Below are 14,806 nucleotides of genomic sequence, written 5' to 3' on the forward strand. Positions count from 1 at the left end.
ACCCCTGCTGGTTTGACTGATTGTTTTATTCCCAGTGAAAAACGCTTCTTTTTCCTTCTCCACAAAGATTTTTCTTGTATTTGTTTTTTAAATCGTTTTCTGAATCTTCGCTGTGAAGTGACAACAATTATTTATGAACTGTGTTATTTCTTTTCAGTTCACCTGCTGTTTCTTGTGTATCTCATTGGACTGTCAATCAGCGGGTTTAGTTTTCAGATTTCAGTGTTTGTGAATTTGTCTTTTCTTCATAGTTGGAGAAAAGACAAATGACAGATTAGTACCAAGCTTTGCTGAATGGCAAAAACATGCTTCTAGAAACAAATCTATTAACGTGAACCTTTAAATCGAGGTATAGTTAAGAGCTGGGTAGCCGGTCTGATTGGTTCAGCTGAGGTAAAGTCCAATACACCCTTAATAAATACCAGATATGCAACAAGTGCTCGAGGTTCAAGTTTCAAGTCCAGATGACAATATGAAAATAATAAACTAGAAACACCACTTGGAAACGATGCAAATAAGTTGAGCACATTAGGATGATGCTGGCACGACAGAGGTGAAATATGAGTCTGTGCAGATATGAGAGCCTCATTTTACCACAGAAACAAAGCATTTCCTCTTAAACTATGTTTGTCTCCAGTAAATGAAGTTCGTTTCTTCCATAGCTGCCAAACACATAACAGAGATGTCTTTTTTCCAAAACCCTGAAAAGGATGCAGTTTCATAAATCAAATTCAAATTAATTTCAGATTCTGCAGGAATTTCGCCTCGTGTCGATATTTCACAATCCCAGCGCATGAAAATCCTGCAACTACAATCAGAAAGGCAGCTTAATTTCCTGTTACAGGCTGCATTGCAACTTTTTCATTTGTGCTTGTATCTGAGAAAGACACACAGCGTTTAGGTTCCTGTGAATCAGTCTGGACACCAGACCTCTGATGTTCCTGTGAGAGTGAGAGACACCAACTGTGAGCATGCATGTGGGGCGCAAAAGGGCTGAAATCCATCTGGGGTCAACAAGAGCGACTGAGATTTCTACAGCGTTTTAACCTGTTATTAATATTTCATTAAAAATGTGGTATGTACACTTACACCACTTACAAACGTATGTATGCACGATCCCGATCAATTCAAGGGTTGCTTCTCACCTTCAAGGACTTCATTTGACAAAAGAATTAGCAGATGAAGATGAACTTCCTGCTTCCTGTCTTCTCTCTCTGCTTTCTATTTCTCTCCCTTACCCCTACTTTTTGTCAGGAGAGTGGATTAAATCATGTTAATGTCACACTATCGGTCGAAAGTGGTCCTGGTGACCAAAACACACATAAAACAGACATGGATATGTATCCATATGTGTCCACATCTCCTCAGATCTGACATGGTCTGCCCACATTCAGGTCCAGTCTGAAAAGACTAGGCAGCGCCTGTACCACCTGCGACAACTGAGGAAGTTTGGGGTCTCGTTGCTTTCTGTATGACTTAATCAGTGTCTCACATTGTTGTTGAAGAGTTTTGGTCCACTCCTCTTGACGGTGCCATTTCAGTTCATTGAGGTTTACCTGCATTTGTTTATGCGCCGCTCTCTTTTGGTCTCAACACACTATTTCAGCCAGGTTCAACTTAACATGAAATAAAAAAATAAAATAAAATAGTTGGGAACATTCCTATGCATCTCTGGGTTTTTGTCACAGCCGCGCAGCCCGGGATTTGACCCGGGACGTCTCACAGTCTCGTCTGTCCAAACGACATTATTCCAGATGTCTTGTGGTCCATTTAGATGCAGCTTTGCAAACCTACGCCGTGCTGCCGTGTTGTTTTTATAATAATAATAATAATAATAATAATAATAATAATGGATTGGATTTATATAGCGCTTTTCAAGGCACCCAAAACGCTTTACAATGCCACTATCGAACCGGCAACCTTCCGGTTACAGATGCGCTTCCCAACCCCCTGAGCCACGGTCGCCCCATTTTAGCAAGAAGAAGCTTTCTTTTTGCAACCCATCCAAACAAGCCACACTTTTTTTTCTATTTGTACTGTCATGAACATAAAGCATCATCTAACATGTTGAATGAGGCCTGTAGACCATAGGTGTCAAACTCTGGCCCGCGGGCCAAATTTGGCCCGCAGCCTAATTACATTTGGCCCACGAAGCCATACCAAATTACTATTAGAGCTGGCCTACTGGTATTATACAGCTAATATATATATTGTTTAGTATTAAGCTTTGCTTGTTCCATATTCAGTTTTTCAGCAAAACGTGTTTGAGTCCATAAGAAAAGATTCATTCTTATATCTGGAGGAATAATTTCAATAAATATTAACGTTAGCCCGTGACTTTGTTCCAGTTTTGAATTTTGGCCCACTGTGTATTTGAGTTTGACACCCCTGCTGTAGAGTCTGAGATGCAGCTCTGGGATTTTTGCAGTATCATGAGCATTGCGTGGTCTCACCTCGGGGTGAATTTGCTGGCACGTCCACTCCTGGGAAGGAGTGTTAAATGCTTTGCACTTGAGAATAGTCATTCTCGCTGGATGAATTGTTTGGAACTGGCCTTATGACCCTTCCCAGATTGATGAGCAGCAACATTTGCTTCTCTAACATCACTGCTGACGTCTTTCCTCACTGGCACTGTGTTAAAGACATACCTGAACGCTCCAGACCAGAAAACTGACAAAACTTCTCAATGAATCAAGTGCACTTAGCCGTTTATGACCTTCTTATATGCTCTTTGTTAAATACATATTGACACAATACAGTATATGCTGTGTGCAACTGTTAATCTGAGGTTGTAGTTATCACATTTTTAGACCTGCTAGGAACAGATGAATTTCTTTATTACATCCAGACATATAAAACCTTTGAATCGAAAGAGGGTGTAATTTTTTTTGTCAGACTGACACCTGAATTTTACTTTGGCACAATTTAAAAACAAAGTGAGGATGCTTTCTTGCCAAAAGTCAAAGCCCAGCAGTCGAGTCTCTCCTCATGACAGATGCTAGCCTTTGATCTAGCCTGAGCCGGAAATTATACTGACGTATTGAGCGAACACTTGAAAGCAAGAGCGCCGAAGTTAAAAGCAGAGAGCCTCACTTTTATTCACGTGCATGTGAAGATGCAGCAGACTGGTGTCAGTCTGAAGCTTCCCTAGTAGGTGCTCTGTAGGTCTGCACTGCTTACCTGTATACTGGCTGCATCTCTCTGGCGATCCCTATAACTGCTCCTGGAGGAAACCGGTGAAACTCCTGAAAAAGGTCCCTGATGTTGGTCCTGTACTTCAGGTCCAAGTCAAGCTGCACTATGTGTGTCAGACCTGAAATGGAAACACAAAGGACAAATGCAAAGACTAAGTTGAACAGATAATGAAAATAAATTGTCTATTTTAAAAATGATCCTAAGAAAATGTACTTCTGAGTAAAATCTCACTGACCACTAGCACATCATTCAGCTTGGATAACAACATTTAGTGAGAGAACTGGCCCTTCCAGGAATACCGAGTTAGAGGAAATAAGAGCAGACACTGACAGAGGTTGGCTCGTTTGGCCTCTCTCTGTGCAATGTTAGCGCTGACCTAGAAATGAGAAACATGCACGAGAAGAAAATGTGGAGATGACGAAACGTGAACACAGTGGCGTAGCATGCAGAGTAAATGCTTAACACTGCACCTTGTGGTCTGGGAAAGAACCTGTAATAACAGTAACCAGGATATTCGAGCCCTCATCAGTTCATTGTTTCAGCTTCCTATATTATTCTGGTTGGCATAGTGATGAAAGGATGGGAAATGCTCAGGAATGAGGCACTGTGCTCACAACATTATGAACTGATGAAAACTTTTGTCAGCTTCGGATGTAAAGTCAACGATGAACACCTACAGGCTGTCGCGTTAACAACATCTAAAGCCGATGGACTGAAAAGATGTGGCAACTTTCTGAGATCCAGGACGCTTCAGAACATACTTTCTTCTTGTTTTTAAATGTCTGGTGATTGCTCCTCAGTCTTACTAATGCGGTCGTACAATGAAAGACAGTGACCTTATTTAATTAATGTTGCCTAAGTCACTAGAAAAACTCAGCTAGGTCACACATAAACATATTTAAGTGCTTCTGTCTGTTAAAACAAGTGACGTGAAAAGACGATGGCTCAGCAGTGCAGCAACCTGTTTTCTGTGCTCTCCAAACAAGGAAGCTGCACATCACAATGCCCGAATGTGCTGTGGCAACACAGAGGGGCTAGGAAGCGTAATCTCTGCGTGGTCAGCGCTGTTTGTTTGTACTAACATGGCTTAACGAGCGTGAGTGTAACAGGAAGAGGGTCTTCAGTTCCTGCAACATTGTAATGTGGTGGGTTTGATGTTGGACCAATAACTCAACACAAAGTCCTCTGAAGGTGAAAGTGGAGCTGCATGTTTTCAAATCAACATTTATCTTTTTACATTTTATAATGATAACACAAAGAACCCTGTTGCAGCTCCTACATTGCTATACGTCTTTATATTATTATCTTATATTATTATCTAGAGCAGGGCGATATGACCAAAAATATTTATCAGGATATACATTTGAAAATTTGCGATAACGATATGACTGACGACATAATTGATACTAAATAAAATATTTTACAACTTCATTAGTGCACCCCCCACAAAAAAAATCCATCAATGTATTTTCACTTAAACAAGCAGCTGTTTTTTTTATGTGCATTAAAGTTATATAAAAATTTAACAGTGCAAATGCAAATTCCTTGCTGACAGTTTAACCAAAAGGCATTTCCAGTGGAAACTGGCCGACATATCCTCAGCATAACCATGTATAATATCCACAAAACTTAAAAAGAGGTTATACACACACAATACGGTAATATTATGTTGAAGCACAGTACGTATCCCTCCGCGAGGCGCCCGCCTACGATAGCCGTAATGCTCCGACAATCCATCAAGCGGTGCAGGTTCATAGCTTAGCAAAGTCGTACTGAAGCATTTGACAGATTTTCGAGCGCCGTGCACATAAAATCGTTTCGAGGTCAGTAAACACAACCAGAATTCAAACATAAGGCACACGGGATTATAAGGGGCACTGTCGATTTTCAGAAAAATCAAAGGATTGATTTTAACAACAGCCCGCTAGCATGCGCTACCAAAAATAGTGCTTTGTTGTGTATCTGACGGATGAAAGCTAAACCAGTTCCACACCACTGAAGTTGCAGCATTTTTACAAACCAGTTCTGGTTCATCCGTTTCATTCAACGATCTGCTTTCCCCCTCCTCATTCTCCGTTGCCGCCGTGCTTTCTCGGCCATGTGCGTATGAAAACAAAGGCACTGCGCATGCGGGTTTTACCCATATTCGATCGCGATATTTCATTTTCTTATCGTTGCCATTGTTGTCCTCACTTAGGTCAACATCTGTTGTGTTTAAATGTGCTACACAAATAAACTTGACATGACGTCTTTCCCCCCCCCTACATCTAAACCTAAATGTATGGTTTATCCCAATGGCAGCTCTTGGGAAATAAAGAAACTGATCAAACTTTACTCATCTCATTCTTCTTGCTTCCTCCACTTCCGTACCATTGATTCATTACTGCTCAGATATTTGAAGTTTACACAGCTACATTCTCGCCTGAAAATATGCTAAAAGTTTATTTTGCGACCCAGAAAGAGAAATAAGAGTAATATTAAAACTAAGTAGCTGCCGCCATTGTTGGAGACTGGACTTGGCTGTGCCGCGCTATGAATACTGGGATATGTTTTTTTTTTTTTTTTTTGTCGTCCAGGTGGAAAATCAGGAGAAATTTTGGGAGAATGGTAGCTCCGGGAGATTTTCGTGAGGGGCACTGAAATTTGGGATTCTCCCGGAAAAATCAGGAGGGTTGGCATGTATGTGGAGCACATCATTATATACCAGCTAGCCCAACTTCAGTAACCCTACAAACATCACTGCTGTTTAGTTTTCTGTCTTCATTTATGTTGGAAGTGATAGCAGAGCTGTACGTTTGAACTGTTTCAGAAATCTCTCAGTCAGAACATGCTATATCATGTTTAGGTGGAAACTAGCGAGCTAACTTCCTGCTAACGTCTAACGCCGTTAAATTTAATAAGTTCTGTTTTCATGGATGCCTGGATGTTAAACTTAATTGTTACACCTGGTAAAGCAGCAATGCTGATCATTTTATTAAAGATGTAAGAATTTAGACAGTTTTTAACTCTCAGTGATGCTGCAGTGTTCGTCTGACTTTGGGACCTGAAGTAAACGGAGTTTATGACCCAGATGAGTCCGCGAGGCTCTTGACTACGGTAGCCGTAATGCTCCAACAATCCTTGAAGCGGTGCGCCTTCATAGCTTACCAAAGTCGTACCAAAACATTTTTGACAGATTTTTTAACGCTGTGTAGCACATAAAATCGGTTCGAGGTCAGTAAGCACAACCAGAATTCATACATAAGGCGCACTGTCAATTTTGGAGAAAATTGCAGGATTTTAAGTTCGCCTTATAGCCCCAAAAATAGGGTACTTCAAGTTTGAAAGCGGTCAGTGTACACATAAGTCAAAACTTCAATGAAACTTTTATGTGTATTTCCTTAGTTTGATTTAGAGATGAGGACGAGATTTGTTTAAATTTTTGTTGAAAACCTCTTAATTATTAAATTAATTAATTTCTTAAACTTGTATGTACTAATCTCCAAGCAGACTGAACGCATCTTAAACGGTATCTTTATATCTAAGATATGAAACATATAAATTAAACGCACTCATATAGAAATAGTAGGAAACTTCTACATTGTTTGTTTATTTCAATTTAATTTTCTCTACATAAATAATCTTTTGAAAAGAATCCATCCCTGTGTGATCAAAATACAAAACTCTTTTTTCCCCAAACAATTAAACAAAAAAATATTGCTATGTGGAAAATATGTGAGTTGAGGTCAATCTGGGCCAGGTGTGTGGGTGCTGCATTTACTTATTTACTGCAGGAATAATGTCATTAGTGTGGCTTAGAGCCTGCCTGAGGCTCTGGTCAGATCTGGTCAAACTCAGGCACGGCAACAAAACAACAGAGACACTGTTACCTAACACGATATATATTTATTTATTTTTAAAGTAAGAAAGTGGGTCAACCTCATTAAGCTGTAATAATAGCCTTGATGTGAGTCTTTTGTTTTCTGCTTTCACCAAGATTCACTAGAAAATGCCACCAAAAGTACGTTTCCTGATTCAATATAAACGGTTTACTCCAAACAACGAGGTCCTAGAGTCACAAACAGTAAAAATAAAATGGCAAAACAGGACAACAGAAAGCAGCTGTACTGCATTCAAACTTCATCAAGTCTAAGTGACAGTATTTTAGGCTTGCAAACGGCAAAACTGTAGACTTGAAACAAATTCCTGAATGTTACTCTCTGCCAGTATGATGCTAATAAGGTTAACATGTTAGCTAGATTGATGAACTCAAACCTTAACCCGTGCTGAGGATACTCAAGTCAGTTACTTGAACACAAACTGAGGCTACGTCCACGGGTATCTTTGAAAATGGAGATGTTCCGTTTTCGTTTTAAAAAATAATCCCGTCCACACGTAAAGGCAGAAATGAAGGAAAACGCTGCTAGGAACATGCCAAACAGTGTTGCCAACTCCTCAGTAAGGGAAATCGCTATTGGTTGTCCTAAAAGTCGCTAGAAGTCGCTAAATGACGTCATCACCTAATTTGCATAATTGGTCATGCTAATGTAATTGTAACCTACGCTGCTGGAGAGAGAAATAACATCGTGGACGAGACATAAAGTGAGCAAAAAACGTCCTAAATGCATTTAGAATTTATTTAGAACTACAAATTAAATTTATTTTAGCAATTATTGTTTTTTGTAATGTCACAATTCCAACCCTGCTCCTTTACCCGGGCTTGGACCGGCAAAAGTGACCCGAAATAGGCACTCTGGTGGAGTTACTTTGTGTGTGTGTGTGTGTTTATAAGTAGTTTTAAACCTTGTGATCCACAAAACAGCATAACAGTAAAAGAAGAACTGACTGCGTTACAGCACCCGCTGCTTGTTGAGAGTAAAAGCGATATGCGCTTTCACGTCTAGGGGGTCTGAAAACTCGCTAAATATAGCGACAAAGTCGCTAAGTTGGCAACACTGATGCCAAAGCAGCAGGTGGCGCTATATTCCTAACCGTGCAGAAATGTTGGCCAATCAGAAGTCTAGAAGCCTCGGCGGGAAAAAGTAAACAAAGCTGGAGCATAGAAGCAGAACCGAGTTGTATGTGTGGAGGGACAGTAACTGTGTGTGTATATGTAAGCATTTAAACACCAAACACTTCACTGAAACTGAGCAGCATTATTACAAATCAGAAAACCTGCACACATTAAAATGTGTGATTTCACTGGCAGGTAGGTATACAGACAAAACCTTATCCCTACAAAAACTGTCATGGATATGTGTGACCCTGTGTCAGGTCTTTGCTAGATTTTTTCCCGTTTCTTAATGACATGACTTTCAGATGCTGTTCATCTGGTGTAGGTCGTTTTTCGGGCTTGCTGCTTTTTTTATTCTTCCCTTGTCCAGTTTCCTCAAATTTTTTAAGGACACATTGTACAACACGCTGAGATGTGCCAGGTTTTTGGCTGAGAGCTCGTTGGGAGTTTAAGCCTGTCAAACTGTGTTATCGTTTTCAATTGTTATAGATTCAACTAAAGAAATGGGGAGGAAAAGATGTGTTCCTGCAATAGGCTGCTGCCTAAAACAAAGAAAAACTGGAAAACCATCTCTCAAGACCACTTTAAAAAAATTTACATCTGGCATCTTGGAAGCAAAATATAAGCAAATGAGAGGCGACTCAAAATCGCGGTTTTCAACAAAACCGCTGCTTCTTCCTGGGATTCAAATATCATCTTTGTCACGTTTTCAAAGCAGTTCGCACATTAACAGCGTCACTTTAACCCTGTGTGGAAAACAAAAGACGAGGTCGCAGCAGAGACTCAAGTAGCAGCACGTTTACCTCTCGAGGGGACGCAAAAGCACGTAACACCTTTCCCCTAAACACAACAAGTGTTTAGGAACCTTGTCATTAATTAACAGCTTTCCATTGTGCAATTTTATTTCTCGCCTATTCTCAAAGGACAGAGAACACATAGATCTGTTTTCAAGGCATTTAATGACCTGCATGCTACACTTACAAGGAGAACATGCAACATGGTTTTGATGTCCAGGTTCAGGATGTCCAAAAAACTCCCTGAAAAGCCTTCAGCTAATCCAAAATGCTGCAGCAAGAGTCCTGACAGGGACTAGAGAGAGAGAGCATATTTCTCCTGTTTTGCTTCCCTTCATTGGCTTCCTGTTAAATCCAGAATTGAATTCAAAATCCTGCTCCTCACATACAAGGTCTTAAATAATCAGGCCCCATCTTATCTTAATGACCTTGTAGTACCATATTACCCTATTAGAGCACTTCGCTCTCGCTCTGCAGGCCTACTTGTTGTTCCTAGAGTATTTAACAGTAGAATGGGAGGCAGAGCCTTCAGTTTTCAGGCCCCTCTTCTGTGGAACCAGCTTCCAGTTTGGATTCAGGAGACAGACACTATCTCTACTTTCAAGATTAGGCTTCAAACTTTCCTTTTTGCTAAAGCATATAGTTAGGGCTGGACCAGGTGACCCTGAATCCTCCCTTAGTTATGCTGCAATAGACGTAGGCTGCCGGGGGATTCCCATGATGCATTGAGTTTTTCCTTTCCAGTCACCTTTCTCACTCACTATGTATTAACAGACCTCTCTGCATTGAATCATATCTGTTATTAATCTCTGTCTCTCTTCCACAGCATGTCTTTATCCTGTCTTCCTTCTCTCACCCCAACCGGTCGCAGCAGATGGCCCCGCCCCTCCCTGAGCCTGGTTCTGCCGGAGGTTTCTTCCTGTTAAAAGGGAGTTTTTCCTTCCCACTGTCGCCAAAGTGCTTGCTCATAGGGGGTCATATGATTGTTGGGTTTTTCTCTGTATCTATGAAGCGCCTTGAGGCGACTTTTGTTGTGATTTGGCGCTATATAAATAAAATTGAATTGAATTGAATTGAATCATGAATTCTTTGTTATGCTATTCTACTGTAGCATCAGTGTGGCGTAACCTGTACCTAAATTAATAAAAATGAACATAAGGACCTCAAAAACATTTTGCATTTCTCATATGCGCTGATGAAACATTTTCATATTCAGGCTGTGTACAGGAACGTGTCATAGTGCTGACAATTTCCTCCATGAATTCTCTTTTGAAAACAGCAACAAATCTGACAAAACGTCCATCCTTCACACTCGTGCCACTAATCAGAAGCTTCTTTGTCTGCTGCTTATCTCGCCCAGTGATGAGGGAAACAGTTACATCAAAGACCGGTGCCTAGAAAACAACCCTGCTGTAGCTTTGTGCATCACATACTCTCACCCCCACCTGTCCCAAAACTACCACATTATGCCCTTTCTAGATAAAAGCATTCTTTAAATAGAAATGTGTGACCACGTGGGCACACAGAGCAGACGTGCAACACATGGTCGATCGATAAGCGCTTTAAGGACACGATCTCCAGCGAGATTTTATTTGTTATTTGAATTATTCGCTTTAAAGTTTGAGCAGTGTAAAAATTAGACAGTTGGATGAACGACATCTCTTAAAATTACTTTTATCTCTTCAAGCTTTCACCTGAACAACTGCCATCACCAACCATCAAGCTGAACACGCTTCAGCTTCATCCCTCTTGTTCATGTTAGGGTAAATTTAAACTGGAAACGTTGAAAACATTTGAAAAATGTAAGCTGTTCTCTATTGTTGATCTCTACTGCATGCCCCATGCTGCACATCCATTGAAGTGATCCACAACAGTGCACAACAGAAGAGATCTCTGCCCACAGTCAGCACCCACACAGGAGGCACCGGTATGGACAGTAATGACAGAGCACATCCTTCCTTCCTCACTCCCCAGGGCCTCTGCAGCATGCCACGTGCATGTTATATACCTGCCCAACCTGCTTTTTTCCAGCTGCGCACCAGCAAATTGAAGAAGTGAGTGACCGAGTTTATTTAAAGCTCGGTACGCCAGAGAACTAACGCAGACTTTTTTGACATATCGTTGCAGCTCTATATGTGAAACATGATCTGTTATGTACATTTCCCTCCTCGAGCAAAGGAACAAAGTAATAACTGAGGGGACGGTTGCTGTCAGATAAGATAAGAACTAAAGGGACTAAATGGGATAAAATGTTCCACGTCTTACTTTCAGGCATGATGTGATGCATAGCTACGGACAGAAAGAAGATGGCGTCGCTGTAATAGGCTCCGGAGCCAGCGCTGAAATGCTTCTGCATGGCTTCCACAATAGGGAAGAGCTTCTGAGTCAGAGCCACGACGTCATGAAACACCACCTGCAGGAAAATATGAACAGAATTGAGTCGTGAAAGAAAGCTGGGAAAATAATATTGTTTTCAACAACTGGTGCAGCTTGAGGCCACTGTCTGCATTGGACAGGTTTAGTGAGCTCATCACCTTTAACTTCCCCCGCTTACCGTGTCGGTAACTGTCTACTCAAATGTTTATGTCATACTGAAATCCATTTACAGCACACTAAGCTATTTGGACTAAATTATGACAAATACTTAAAGCAGTGAGCAATGCTGAGCTACGGACTGTGGTAAGGATCAGGGCTGCACGGGATATTTTCTAAGCAGAAGATCTGGACTTGAGCTAATGTGAAGTAGAGCTGCCACGATTAGTCGACTAGTCACGATTACGTCGACTATCAAAATCGTCGACGACTGATTTAATAGTCGACGGGTCATTTGAAGCTTTGTAAGATCACAAAAGACGCAGGAATAAGTAGTAGGATTTAAGAGTGTAATAACGGACTGAAACAGAAGATGGCAGCACTGCATGTACAAGGATGTCAGCTGCCGTTAAACCCCGAAGAAGAAGAAGCTGTGTCCCAGAATTCATAGCGCGGCCCAGCTGAGTTTCCAACAATGGCGGCAGCTAGTTAGTTTTAATATTACTCTTATTATTCTTTCTGGGTCACAAAATAAACGTTTAACATATTTTCAGGCGAGAATGTAGCTGTGTAAACCTCAAATATCTGCTCAGTTTATCAAGACACCACATATTTTCGAAAGCGCTCCGACGTTTTCGGAGACGTCTGTTACCCACTAGCTCGATAGCTAGCCGGGGGCTAGGCTAACTAGAGCCGTGAGAGCACCGGACTCCCTGACAAATCGTTTTCAAACCCACTGCTGTCTTTCGCTACTCAGGTTAAATATATATAAGTCACTTAGATAACTTCAAAATGTTATTGTTTGGCTTTTTTTAGTATTTTATTTGTTCCTGAGTAAATCGGTTTGGCTGAGAGAAGTTATAGTTTTTACACAGCTAAATGAAGTAACGCTGACTCCACTATGGAAATTCTCTGTAAACTCAAGGCTCACAAGTTCTGCTGAAATCTTTCCGTTTTGGTGATTTCATTTCAGACGATGGCTGCAAACAGCTGCACCAGTCCACGACCCAAATTCCATTAAGTGCTGCCTTCTTATGTCCAAGTTTCCCTTCATGCTGCCTCTGAGAGCTTCAAATCCCACAACATCTTGTACAGTAGATATCTCTACAGATTAGGGCAAGAGGATTTAAAAAAAAAAAAATACACTAAGTAGTGATTATCATTAAAGTGTTCTTGCAGGAGGAAAAATAAGTAAGTCGACTTGGGCTGGGCTACTTTCTGTTAAGGCCAGACACGTGTCAGTGTGGCGAAAAGACGTCTTAACCCGTTGCAATTACCGGGACTTGTGCATTGATTACTGCAGGGTTAGACAACGTGCATAGAGGTTTTTAAAGTAGAATAGTAAGCAGAGCCTTCAGAGATCAGGTCCTTTTTTTCTCTCTTTAAAAAAAAATGAAACGGGCTCCCAGTTTGGATTTAGGAAACAACACTCTCTTACAAGATTAGACTTAAAATGATCCTCTTTGATAACGGATATAGTTAAGACTGCATCAGGTGACCCTGAACCCTCCCTTAGTTATACTGCAACAGGCTTAAGAAGCTAGGGGACTTCCAACGAGCTACTGAGTGCTTCTTTACTCACCTCTTTTCTCTCTCTTTGTGTTTATACTTTTGCATTTTATCCTGATTAATGATTCAATGATTCAATTAGCAATTTCAGCTCTCTCCCATGATGTCCCGTTAGAGGTTTCTGCCTGTTAAAAGGGAGTTTTTCCTTCCTATTGTTGCCAGTTGCTTGCTCAGAGTCTCCCCTGATTGTTGGGGTTTTCTATTCTCTCTAATATTGTAGGCTCTTCACCCTACAATATAAAAAGCCTTGACGCAACTGTTGTTGTGAGTTGACAATATAAATAAAACTGAAATCTTAAAGCTTCAGGCAGAACATTTCATCTGTCGATAACTTGCCGTTTTAAAGCTGAACAGAGCAAAACAAGGACAGGACTGAGCAAATAAATAATACATCCTAAGGTAGCCCTGCCCTAAAGCATCCCCCATCATAATTTACAGTTACAATTACATTGAATACGACATGAAAGCATTGACTGAGACCTTAAATCTATCAGCATTCACTGAGGTCACAGATTAAAGGAGCTGTATAGTGTTTTTCCCACTAAAGGAATTAAAGGTTTAACTGTTTTCAACATACAGACGATATTTGATGACCTCTGACTCCACAGCATACATCAAAGACGTAGTTTTAGTCCATTAGTATAGTTTCTGGGTTTTCTCTCCGTTTTGGCCTCCCGTCCACACTGAGACGGCGTTTTGGCTGATGGAAAACACAGCATTTTGAAAACGCTCGTGAAAACGCATACATTTGGAAACGGTGCTTTCGCGTTGCAGTGTGGACGGCAAAAACGCAGACTTTCTAAAACAATGACACATGTTAGTCATATGATGCAGTCATGTGACCAATTAAACTAAGCTAGCAGAGGGCGTTATACAGCAGTTGCTTAGCCCTATTAAAGATTAATATCTGTACATGCTCCAGATAGCTTTTCTTCAAATTCTTTAATTCTCACTCGCTTTTGCAACTTTGTACTTTCGTGTTACTCGCAGCAACAACTCCACCTCATTGTTAGTCCATTTTAAAAACTCGGTGCTTTTCCTCGACATTCTGCCGCCACGTTTCAAAGAGCCGGAAAGTAAATAAGCGGCTGACAGAAATGAGGCAGGTCGAATCTTCTTGCGTTTCACACATTAGTGATGTGCGATACCACTGATTTACTTTCTGATCCGATACCAAGTAAAATCCAGGGCGGTATCGACGATACTGATACGATACCGATACTCTGTACAAAAACTTAATGTTTCAATGTATTTAATAATACAATATATAAATTGCATTATGTAATTATAATAATATAATAATATAGCGTCATAATGATTACATTACTTGTTCTTATAGCTTAATGATGCAGAAAAATAATATAGAAATAAAAAACCTGAAGTTGTGCTATTTGAACACGTTGCCTGCCTGCAGCACTAAAGGACTCTGTGAGAGACGTCTGTCTCGCAGCACCTGTCCTCCTCCTCTTCAGTTCGCCTCAACATAAACTCGTCATATTCTGTGATATGATTTACTCTGAGGTGTTTGACGAGGTTAGTGATGTTGCCACAACACCTCACTTTCTTGCCACATGTATCGCAAACCACGTCTCGGCTGTTTGTGGAGGTAAAATACGTCCACACATGACTCTGTTTACGCTCAGCCATTGTTGTGAGTGCGCATGCCAGGGCGCCACAAATTTATACAGCTGTATTTCGCACATGACTATGACAGGCGGAAGAG

The 14,806-nt window shown here is 40.8% G+C and overlaps 1 protein-coding gene across 1 annotated transcript in view; it reads right to left on the reverse strand.

Moving 5' to 3' along the window:
- xxylt1 (xyloside xylosyltransferase 1) overlaps positions 1–14,806 on the reverse strand; it is a 32,443-nt gene that overhangs the window by 11,084 nt on the left and 6,553 nt on the right. Inside the window, exons 3-4 of the mRNA XM_087852800.1 lie at positions 11,248–11,395; positions 3,181–3,313 (exon numbers count right to left, since the gene is read on the reverse strand). Of these exons, the coding sequence (XP_087708926.1) occupies positions 3,181–3,313; positions 11,248–11,395 (281 nt within the window). The remainder of the gene's footprint in view (positions 1–3,180; positions 3,314–11,247; positions 11,396–14,806) is intronic.

Source organism: Neolamprologus brichardi, chromosome 15, assembly GCF_056152115.1.
Source record: "Neolamprologus brichardi isolate AB-2024 chromosome 15, ASM5615211v1, whole genome shotgun sequence".
Lineage (NCBI taxonomy): Eukaryota > Metazoa > Chordata > Actinopteri > Cichliformes > Cichlidae > Neolamprologus > Neolamprologus brichardi.